This window comes from Electrophorus electricus, chromosome 3 (genome assembly GCF_013358815.1).
Source record: "Electrophorus electricus isolate fEleEle1 chromosome 3, fEleEle1.pri, whole genome shotgun sequence".
NCBI lineage: Eukaryota > Metazoa > Chordata > Actinopteri > Gymnotiformes > Gymnotidae > Electrophorus > Electrophorus electricus.
This window is the reverse complement of record NC_049537.1, coordinates 25,747,859-25,759,956: the sequence shown is the minus strand read 5'-3', so window position 1 is coordinate 25,759,956 and position 12,098 is coordinate 25,747,859. Positions and strand designations below refer to the sequence as shown.

Genomic DNA, 12,098 nt, shown 5'->3' with positions numbered 1-12,098 from the left:
CAGATTTAATCGTGTAGCATGCTAGTTCAATCCATTGGTCATTAGGCCAACCTGCAGAACTGCCTGGAATGGTTCATGTTGGACCCAGCTTTGATGTTGCCCTTGTCTGGGTCGTAGATGGTGGTGGCTCTGGCGTAGGCTCCACCCAGGATGAAGATGAATCCATTGAGGCTGACAGCAGGGGCATACTTGTTATCTAAATAACCCAGAGAGAACATGTGGGGAAGAACAGAATTTACCACTAAAATGCCATACTCAAATTTTCTGTGGGATAATGGTATTATTTTGCCTTGCATGCCTCCTGATGTCAGAGACCTGCAGTTCCACCCAATCCTTAGATCTGAGCTCAGGCCTTTCAGGCATTTGAGTTGGCAGAAACCAAAAGCCATGTAGCCTTTTACCAGTGTTTCTATGACTGCCTGCTAGGATTATTTAAGTCAAATCAGTCCCAAGTTATTGTGCAATCTTTGCATAAATGTGCTCTCACTACATTCTAATGAAATATCAATTAATTGTATTACTGACTGCAAAGCCTATTACAGACACAGAACAACTTTGGTATTTTGTTAATATTCCTGTATGTTTCCTGCATGCTTAGATGCGGACGATTTAATCACAAAGAGATTCAAAAATGTAATTTAGCATTTAATTCTCTGTTCTCTTCTAGGCTGTCTTCCCTTTCCATACTATTTTCCCTCAGGCCCAGTTGCTTTAGGCTTTGTTATTATTAACCAGAAGATTGATTGACCACCTTTGTAGAAATGCGAACAGTAGCTTAGTGTGGTCTATCAATTTATTGCTTTCTCTCTGCGTTATGCCTTTAGTAGCAGCACAATGATTCTTTGTCAAAAACAATGGATTTTAAAAACACTTCCCAATATATGAACATGTATAAATAGTCAAAGAATAGCTTCTTTCACTGAGGGCAAATGACTGAGAATGAAACACCTGGCCATGCTGAGTAAAGGAAAGGTCGTGCGGCAGCATACGAAGAAGGTGCGATCAACGAGCCTCGCCTTTCTGACGGGGAAATTGTCTCCCAAACGATTACAGCTGGGCCAATTTATCATGCCTATGAATAATTCACATGGCCATGTTTGAGGTTTTAAAGTTTTTATTTTTTTCCCTACCCGCCTGTGTTTGACGCTTGAGAAACCGTGCACGGAAGGAATCTGTAAAACAGCCGTTGGATTTAATGGCGGAAACATAAGCGCGTCAGCTGGGTGCTGCACGGCTCTACCGGGCTCTCCGAGTGCCGACTGCCAGGTGCATCTCATTAAAAGCCCTGCCACTCCTGCGTGAGTGACGGCCCAGATATAATCCTCTCTATGGCACTCCAAACAGTGCCAGTTGCAGATGGCACCACACAGCCGATGCAAGCGTTACCCAGGGAGAGGTGTACTCTCCTGTAACAGGTGTGTCATTCGCCGTCACTTCGGTCTGGCTGGCATATGGAGCGACGGAACACGGAAGCGATGGCAGCAGCGGCTGCTACTGAGAGCTTGAACGCTTTTGTTGTTTAATCCAAATCCAACACCAAGGACATCTCTCAGTCTCTAAAGCCCCTTGGGCCTCATTATCACATATCTACAAACATCTGCAGCCAAAGTTGGGGAGCAATAAAAACATATTCCCGAGCTCATTCCATGTGAACAGCTTCACTCATATGTGAGGGTCTCATAGCCTAAAACTGCCACAAAAAGGGTTCAAGCACATCACAAAGGGATTAAGCGCTGCTTCTTTGATGGCAAGATTCTGCTCACGGCAGGACAATCCAAGGTCTCTATCAAATGAGAGGACTGTCAACAGCAACACTAATAGTTCAAAATGGCAATTTGCAGAAATGCCATCCATCTGCTGGAGACAGAAGTGGAAAAGTCTATTAAAGAAGGCTGTCAGAATAGTCAGGGTTACAAAGGGAAACCAGTGAAATGGGGCAGGAGGGAATCTGTAGCTTTCGCTTTCTTAATAAATACCTTGAGGCTTCTGCACTGCGACCGGCTACCACTGACTCCAGTGTCAACTTGCCGGGCGACACGCTCAAGAATCCATAAAAGATAATGACGAATGCGACCCTCCTTGCCTGTGATTTGGGGGTCTAGATAATGTTTTCAGACAGGGCAGCTTGTAGCGGGGCGGCTCAGCCAGTGATGAATAGGAGGTGGGATGAAGACCCTGATGTGGTGTGCTAGCTGAGTGGCTGGGGGACAGTGTGGTGATAATTCATCGGACTGTTCAGAGGGTCCCCTGAATCACTTTTCAGTGGGCCCCTCTCGTCCGAAGGTGTGCGGCAATGCACCGTGATTTGGAGGAGTAATTGTTTTCGACCAGCACCTCCTGCGTTCTGCTTCCAGTGGCACTTCTCTCCCATGCCGCACGGCGCGGCCTTCAATGACAGCTTGTCTGTCAGCGGGGAGCATGGCGGCTAAATTAGTGTTCGAGGAAACTGTTCACAGCAGGGCCATGTGTGTGCATATTGGCTTTACCGAGTGTGCGACATCCTGTTTGCGTCTGTCAAATCATCAGTGAATTTGTGATGAGAAAATCATGTCAGGCATACAGGTGTGTCCTTGACTGCCAGTTGAGTGTGTGTGGGTGTGTGTGTGTGTGTGTGTGTACATGCATTTGCATATGCGTGTATTTGCATGCATTTGCCAGTTCATAACTTGAGAGGCCAATTCACACCTATTACTAGAGAAACTGAAAAGTGAATATTTTGAAAACCTCCCCTTGGTATTGAGCAGTTAGTGACATTTACATGCATTCAATAGCCTGACTAAGCTCTTAGTCAGTCTAAAAAACTGGACCGAACCAGTACGTTTCCAAGAGCTTTATAAAGAGCAGTCTGTTCACAGCCCTGTTTACATGCACAGCAGCATAATCTGACTTTACAACAGTAAGCATCCTCTTCATGAAGTTTACCCATGTGCAAGCTTCCCAATTTTTAAACACAAAACACAGTACCAGGCTTTCTGAAGCTGACACTGCCATTTCTTTATCCATATTCAGACATTTTTTGGCAGCACATTTAAATGTGTCAGCATTCCTTTTCTGTATTTGAAGAACCTCATTATGCCGATTTATAGCAGAACATTAAGCGTAAGGGACATCTCTTAACCCCCTCTAAAATGCAGACCCCTTCCTGTTTTATTTGCTTTTCCCTTCCAAAACACAAAAGCTGTTTGTGGTCTAAAGATGGCATCACACTTGTGGGATTACAAGAAGTGCCACAAAATATCAGAAGTACTCAATGAGAGTCAGTGGTTCAATCTAAGCAATTACATGTCTGAATAATCAAACTAAAATCGGCCTGGCCCACATGTATTAATTGGGATAAACTAAGGTCGACCAAGTATGGATTTTAAAACTAAACTTGTAATAGGGGTACAGAGAACAGATGTGGTAGTTCTTACAACCTCCAAAGTATTCATTTTAAATGTAATAATGATTAATGGTAAAGTTTAAAAATACCACTTATGAAATAATCTCCTAGTGTTGCCAGGAGATTAACCCAAAGTTAGTCATTTTGGCAAGCAACACCAACTTTTTATATTTATACTCATATGGCCAGCATTTGGTTAGATCTGAAAATCTACTTTTTGAAGAAAACTTCAAAGAGCTGCATTTGAAAAGTAGCCACCAACCTCCCATCACATTTATTTTCATCACCTTGTGGTGAGCTTTTAATTGTGTGTGATCGTGTGTAAAACAGATGTGGCATATCAGTCACATGATGTTTTGGTTACGAAAATAATAGGCACTAATGATGTGTCCTTACATGGGGTTGTCACTGCCTATTGAACACATGTAAGCATTTTATGGACAGTCAAATTTTCTCACCCTCCATGATTGACAGGCAATATCATGACATACCAGCTTTCTGGTGGGTGTTGTTATGGGTGTTCAGTCTCAAGATGTTTACACACACAATTTTTAATAAATGTACACGTCAAAAAAAATACTTGCAAGTGATTGCTGTTAAGATGTTTTGATTCTTCTATAGACCAAGATCTTAGTCAGTCTGACAATCGGACTGTGCTGTTTACATGTTCCCGGCTTGTTTTGACTAGCAGTCATAGTTGGACTAATATCGATGTGCATGGTGTGCATATAAATGTAGTTACTGTGTGAAGCATGAGAAGATCTTCGTGCAAAGAATTTCAGAGTAATGGAACAGTGCATGACCATGTGTTTAATCTACGACTTACACAGCTGCTTCTTGTGTGCTGGAAAATGATGCACAGAGGCTAAACTGATTAGGAGAACAAACTGTTGGGAAGCTACTTATTATTTGTAATTAGAAGAGTGGAAACTTCGGTCATGGTTTTGGGTAAGCTACTTTCACCTTAGAGCTTATAATGGTTGACAAGGCAAGGTTATCTGTATTTCTCTGAAGGAAGGTTTTAAAGTTGTAGTATTATAGACCAAATAGTAGCTTGGCTAAACACATTTTAAAGCAGCCTTCCAAGTGCTGTTCATTCCATAGCAAACATTGCAGGATGTTTTTGGAATTACAAAGTCCAAGTTTTTTTTTTTCACACAATGCACATTACGAGAATGTTTAGCGAACGCTCCCATGCGGCTGCGTTACGAGCCGCTGGCATGTTTCCTGGTCATGCGATAGAGAGGTTTTGGAGCGATCTTTGGCTGCGAGAAAACGTCAACACTATGACTTTGTGAAAAGACGCGCTCCGCTTCGGGCAGAGTCCCGCCCTTCTGCCCCCCCGTGCCGCACATGCTCCCCGTGATCATTTCAGGGTGCAAAACTGATGTAAAAATCCCTGCTGCCAACCCCCTGCTTACTCAGAAATTAGTTATTTTGAGAAAGAGGGAGTGAGATTGCGGGTGATAGCTGAAAATCTGCAGAAACCTTCTACAATCCCTCCATTACCCTTGCCTCTGGTTGCTACAGCCTTAGACTAATTTACACCTAACAAATCATTCATTCTGTCCAATCACACGTGCCCATTGCCAGGTGACAGACGGCTCGTTCTGAGGGAGAGGGAGAGATATGGAGAAGTGGATGGTGTCTGAACAACTCGCCCACCCTCCAGTGCTGAGATCACTAACATTTTCCCTTCTCACACCTGAGCCCCAGGCAACATCTGCTCTCCCTCTCAGCTCTGATAATGAACTCCTGTCCTACACACTGGGACGGAGACCAGAGACACATCGGGTCCACTGGGGGGCACCCGACATGACTCCCAACAGCTCCTATTTTGATACTGCATCACACACACCCACATCATCTTTACTTTACTTTTTCAACTTTGCACATTTCCTTCACATTTTCTCTACTTCACTTGACCGCCCCCACACCACTCCACTTTGCTACCTTAACCTTTAATTAGGTCCTTCCCGTCTTTGAAAACCATGTTCATTAATGCTCTACTTAATCATATACATGCAGAGCAAAAAAACTAAACAAAAACCACACATAGCTTGACTGAAACGAACCACTGTTGTTACTCCCCAAGCTTCACCCTCTTACCGATCATGGGGGACTCGATGAAGCTCCAGGTGTTGGTTTGGGGCACATAGGACTGCAAGACACCAGCTGAGCGACCGGCCTCGTTCACGCCTCCGAACACGTACACCTTGCCCCCGCACACCGTTGCTGCAGCCGAATGCACAGGCTTGGGCAGGGGAGAGACCGTCTCCCACTGGTTAGTGATGGTGTCGTACCTGGAGAGATGGAAAAAGGAGCTGGTCAGGGCTTTTATCACCCTCTTCCCTACCAGCGGCAATTAGCAGAGGAGCACCTGCTGCCTTCGCAACCATCGTTATCGGAAAAATGGGACCCTTTCACGTTGGTGGTCGCTTTTGTTATGGAATTGTGCTTGTGTTGGTGGGCTGACTGGTAGAGGGCAGAGCTGAGGCCACGGCTACCGCCTCTACACTGCGGCTATTGCGATGGCCAAGTCTGCAGTCTGCTCAGCACGCGGCTCAGCAGGCTCAGCCATCCAGCTGGAGAGCTCATCCTCAAGCCTATTGTTTTGAGGCTCCACAATCAGGGCTCCTTTGAATCAGTTCAGAAGCACTCCTAATGACCCTCAAAGATTCATTAGTGCACTGAACACATTACATTAAGATCACTTGTGCTGCCGCTCTGAAACGTCCATTGCTGCTGAGCATTATGTATACAGAATTAGGTTGTTTTTTTCCGCATATGTGAAGAACCTGTGATGGTTATACATGCTTGTTTGACCTACTTAAGACAAATCTCCTTTGAAGTCAGTAATATGTTCATTCAGTTCATTCCTTCACTTATTTCTTTCATCACAACCTACAAGTTGATAGGCAGCTAGTGACTAGGGCATTGGCGAGCCAGCAGCATGAGACTATCTGAATTCATTCATCTGCTTCTGAGGAGGTGAGCATGAACAGCATGTGGGAATAATGTGCCCTCTAACAGCTGCTGAGAGGAATGTCAAAATAAACTAAAATAAAGTTTAGGAAGTTGATTTAAATCCTGCTGTTTTAATAGTGGCAACCAATGCAACTGGACAAGAAAAAGGTTACATTAAAAAATAATAAAGGAACAGAATTACAGCATTAAGCCCAATCATAAGACAAATGTAAACACTTGCCCAAGTAAGTTCACAAACTAACTAGCTCACAAATGGGTTTGCCAGTGGCAATAATAATGTACTCATTTATTAATAGTAATTGTTAGGTGACAACAAATGGGTGAGGAATATAGGAGCTTCAGCTAGATGTACAAGAACATTGGTAAATTCTGAACTTATGAACAAGATAAATTCAAATTCATTGAACTGGTAATATGAATATGATGTACCTACTATTTGCATAGAATATATTCAAACACAATGTTCTAGTTTTCTACAGATTTCTACTGATGTGCATGGTCTTAAAAGCTTTTACTAATTTCTTTACTGCTGTGTGCTATGAACGGCACTTCATAATATACAACATGGTACTGTGCCAAAACCGAGACTCGTGATATGCTGTGGCCTGGCGGGATAGCTTACTCTATGTGTGTAAATGAAATGGAAGAGAGTGGGAGACAGTAAGCAGGAGAATGAGGGGGTGATGTTGAAGGAGAAGGGCAGCAGAGGTGAATCACAAACCGGTATCACTGCAGAATCTGTCGGCTGATGTCCTCCCGCAGGATGCTGTTGCTACGCTATGTGATGGTATCATCACAGCCATGTCGTAATTATGAGCGCTACTGTATCATGACCCAGATTCACCCACCACACTCCCATCCCCTTCCCTACACATCCAGACAATGTAATCACGCTTAGAGAGCCACAGGGAAGAGTGTGATTGGCTGCGTTAATAACCCATGGGGCACAGGGAGATGATGAGCCTAGCCGGAGGAGGAGAGTGCGGCCTATTATAAAGACCTAGAGCGAGCGGTGGCTTCACTGGCACCTTGTCAGCCATGGGATTTGTTTCCAAGTGCATCAGGATCGAACAGCCAGCTGCTCACAAGGTGTTTGGGAAGTTGTGTGCATGTTTAGCAAATCAGAATACCAGGAAATAGAACATTTTGCCTGCTAGGTAGGGCGTCCCCTTACCAGTGTCGGACCCCTAGGAGGGGTTGCCGTGGCACTGACATGTGTCCAAGCCCCACACCACTGTAGTGGCCTTCGCGATAGGCCGTGCACAGCCTTTAAATGCAAGGGAAAAAAAATTCCGACCCCACCCACTCGGCGGGGAAGTGCAGAGGTGAGTCATTTAAATCTCAGCAAAGGCGCCTAACCGAATTCCTCTCAAGGCCTTATCGATGCTGCGCTCTGATGAGGACATGTGTGGGGCTTATCTCACACTCTCTCAGGTGCAGCCACGCAACAGCCTATTGAGTGGAGAAGGTCATCGCGGACGCTCCACTTACCATGCCAGTGGCTCAGCTCCCTAAAGCTGTAGTGTTTTCATGCATGGCGATGCCTGGAATCAATATGTTGATTGTGTGTGTGTGTGAGGGGGAAAAGAAGAAGAGGTCAGCCAGCATCTGGCAGGGTTTCACTGCGTAAATCTCTAGCTATTGCTGCCAACTCCACTCCGTCAACACTGTGAGCCGGTCAAAGACTGTCTAGTGCAATAGGTTAGCTTGGCACTACTAGACACTGCGGGATGAATGCTGGATTTAGAAATACCCATTCCATGGGTTTAACACACGTAACGTAATGTGCTTGCACAGTCGGGCTGTCAGGCCTGAAGGCACACAGCACCGCTCCTGACTTTTTCTGCGGACCTCACAGAGAGACGACGGCCAAAGACGCTCTGTCGTCCGGCAGTTCCCTGCACAACTAACCTGGGAAGCTGGGAACAGGAACAGGGAAATCTACCAGGATATGGAAACACGCAGACAGACAGCACATTTGAATAAAGTGACGTTTCTCCATGGTGTTCTTGCCAACATGGTGGTGTTGCAAGAATTAAAAGCAATAATAATTTTTCTTAAGAAGAGACAAAGAGGGTCCCAGTAGCTCTGTGAACGTGAGCAAAAATAATAGTCGGAATACTGCTTTAATGAGATAAAATGTACTCATTGCAAGACAATTTACACCCTATAATTCTGAAGAAATACTGCTCTAATAGATTATATTCTCAATATTTTTATGCATTAACCCTAAAGCTATTAGAGATGGCTCGGTAACAGGACAGAATTACAATTAGTATGCCTGTTTTAGCTCAAGCAAAACAAGTTCCATGCAACTAATGAGTTCTATTGTATCCACATAATGCATCGCAATGTTTCTTGGTGACAAAGTTGCCCATTACTTTGCAATTAGAAATCTGGTCTCCTGGAATACATCCACTGTAGGCTCCCCTGCCCTATCTTACATTATGATTAAGTGTGCTCTTTGAACACCTCCAGTGTAGTCGGGATGAAGAAGCTTAAATCCACAGTGTTGGAATGACACTGACAGATCTTAATTATGAAGTGTTGCTTTCTGCCGTGCTAATAGCTTCATCACTGTCTATTAAAGCAATTCTTCAGAGTCTTACCTTGGTATCTGAGGAATCAGACATCCACTCATTAATAACACACACTGCTGCAGATTCATAAGCACTTCTATGAAATAATGAGTAGTAATTATATGAAAAGACTGCTGTGGAAATCTCTGCGGTGAAATCCAACCCACACAGGTTAATGTTCTCATTACTTTTAGTTTATGATTTGGATTCTGCAGAATGCTGTGCAGAAACAGAGAGCGTAAAGATGCCAGTGTATCACAGGGCCAAGTTCTAATGAACAAAACTTGCAGATCGTGTTTCAGGTGAACAAGTGCAATATTCAGGATCCCACAGTCAACAGCATGTGGCAAGTTAAATGACCAGCCTGAGCAAGCACTACACACTGTTCACTGTTCCTGACCAAACAATGGGCTTGATCCTTTTCCAGTTATTGCCTACATAGGTGTGTGTGTGTGTGTGTGTGTGTGTGTGTGTGTGTGTGTGTGTGCGCGCGTGTGCATGCGTGTGTGCATGTTTTAACAGCGAGGCGCCTGTAATTAACACTGCAAAACACCTTTTAGTCAAGCCTGCCATTTCTGAGAGTAATTCATAAATACAAAAAAAAAGAGAAGTAAACCATCCCCCCATCAAGCAGGAGAGCAGGCCAGAGCACGCGAGAGCAGAAGAACAGCTAAACAACTGCAGCCTTCACCTTCCTGCCACCTTCTGCTAATCCACTTCTGACAGGGGCTGTAAAACCAGTCCTCCTCGATCTGCCCCATAATCCTGTGAATAAACTCATTTGTAATATGGTCTGCCACTCCACCCTCGCACACACGCACACACACACTGTTCTGCATCCGCGCCCCCATCTCCTACTCCATCATTGCAGAGGGCACCTTCAGCCTCCGTTAGGAGGCCTGCGCACCGCTCGGCCTTCCGGCTTAATTGGATTTGCGCGTCACACACAAACAGCAGCATTACAAGTCGACAGCCGAGTAGGTCATACGCCAATTATGGCCCCTCAGTCCACGAGTGACAGCAGCCCGGAGGAAGTGGGCCTGGGACTTCATTAGCCACCGGGCGCTTCCCGTTTCATTAGGAGCCGAATGAGGCGGCCTGTCTGACGCTTCCGTGCGCCAGCCCACAGCCACGCTTGCAGGGCGAGAGTCGAGCCAGAGGGGGCGGAGCTGGCCGAGGGTTGTTATTATCCAGCAGACACGGTAGTGACATCTTCCCCTGCCAACCATAGCAGGCTTTTAAGAGATGCAGGTCAGCACGCTTTGAGTCTCCATGCGCCTCCATCTGACCTGGCCCTGTCCTCTCCACGCTTGCTTTCAGACAGCTTCTGCTGGCTCTCCTCCTGCTGCCAGCAGGAGGTGATTATGGATCCTCGGATATTTCTAATGAATGTTTTTCATGCACCCTTCCACAGTGTTTTTCTCTCTCCTGGCCCCCCCTGTTTTTGATTCTTCATCATAAGCCCTCTCTTCAGCGGCAGGACCCGTGGTACAGCAGAGCTGCAGGGTCAGGCTGAGCAGGAGGCGTAATGCAGGGGAAGAAGCCTGCCAGTAAAACAGGAATTTACTGCATCAGCATCGTTTATCTGGGTGATAGTTCACGATATCCCTGCCACGTCTATTCCTTCCTCCGACCTAATACCTTCCTGGGGCACGGCTGAGATTTGTCCCTGTCAGCTGGCCCCGGAGAGGCCGGCAGCGGCAGGAACGCCATTGGCTGTGCTATCGCTCCTGCTCCTCCAGCCTGGCCTTATCACTGTCTCGCTCCAGGGGATGGCACTGCTCAAGTGCAGTGCACGTTTGCAAATAGCTCTCGTTAGCTACCTACTGCGACTAAACATACCCCTCTCGGAGAGGGCAGGGGAGCGAGCCCGGGCTCCTCCCCAAGCTCGCCGGGCCGAGACAGGAGCAGCCGGCTGACCCAGCGTGCTCACAGAACGGCGCCCACGGCTGTGCACGTGGAGCCCGGGTGTGGCGGGTGGAGGGGAGACGTGGTGGGGGAAAGGGGTTCACAATTAGTGGCTTGCCGTCGTCATCGCACCAATTTTCCCTGCTGGTGGAGACGGGGTGAAGCAGGGTGGCGAGGATGAAAACCAGCTTTTTACCCAGCAGGGATGGCACAGCGGGTGACAGTTCTGAAGGCTGCTTAATCCCACCGAGTGCTGGATTAGCACTGCAGGAGCGAATGGGATCTTACTGCTTCACTACTGTACCAATGCCCACAGGGTCCTCACTGCAGCAGCCTAGAACTGGCTGCATACTGTAAACCAAAGCACACACACCCACACACCCACAGTCCTTCAATATCTTGTGCATACAGGCACACTTCCCTACTCCTTAGAGCACACACACAAGTTCAAGTTCCCCATTTCCACACATACACACACCCCTCCATTATCACCCATAAAGTGCTTCTGAAGAAATTTAAGAAGAGAGTGATGTTAACAGTGGTGTCAAAGTTCATCGTGGCTTTCCAGGATCTGTGCACAAGGGGGTAATACTAACTGTTCAGTGTGCGTGTGTGAGTGTGCACGCATGTGTGCATGTCAGATGGGCCGCCGACAGCCTTGACAGCTTCTTCGGGTTAGAGGACAATGAGGTTAGGATTAGTGTCAAAACATTTCTTCTGAGGGAAACTGAACTTCTGCCAGAGCAGATTCTGTCTCACTGAATGGACCATGGCAGGGGGCTCTCTCGTCACGACACAGAGCGTTTGAACCCAGAGCAGAAAGCACAGGCTTTTAAGCCTGGGGTTCCTGCCTCTTCTGCTAATTAGTCACACCAGGCCTGTGTCTAAAGGACTTGAGCTTCACCGTATATTTGAAAACAAATTCAATAGAGCCAATATCACGAAGGATAGGACACCCTGCTAGATAATTGTATTCCCTACCTGCTGAGCCATTTTTTAGTGAGTACTCTTTTAGGAGTTCTACAGGTGTTTCTCTTCTTTTTCCCCTCATTCACTTTGCTTTCAGTGTTTTGAGTGCCAGTGTTGTATTCACTTTAAATGTTTTGTAGTGGCTTTCACACAACTAAGAACACAAACAAAAATATCAAAAAAACACAAAAGGAGCACAGAAAAAGTGAAGTTTCAGTAACAGACATAAGCCGAGAAAAAAAAACAAAAAAACTCTTCTTGAGGTTACATCC

General features: G+C 46.0%; 1 protein-coding gene across 3 annotated transcripts in view; it reads right to left on the bottom strand.

The window, feature by feature from the left end:
• Positions 1-12,098, bottom strand: part of LOC113569753 (kelch-like protein 29) — a 135,585-nt gene that overhangs the window by 2,582 nt on the left and 120,905 nt on the right. For all 3 annotated transcript variants that reach the window (XM_035524689.1, XM_026997772.2, XM_026997780.2), the window contains 2 exons: positions 5,492-5,685; positions 52-196 (listed from right to left, as the gene is read on the bottom strand). In XM_035524689.1, coding sequence (XP_035380582.1) covers positions 52-196; positions 5,492-5,685 — 339 coding nt within the window. The remainder of the gene's footprint in view (positions 1-51; positions 197-5,491; positions 5,686-12,098) is intronic.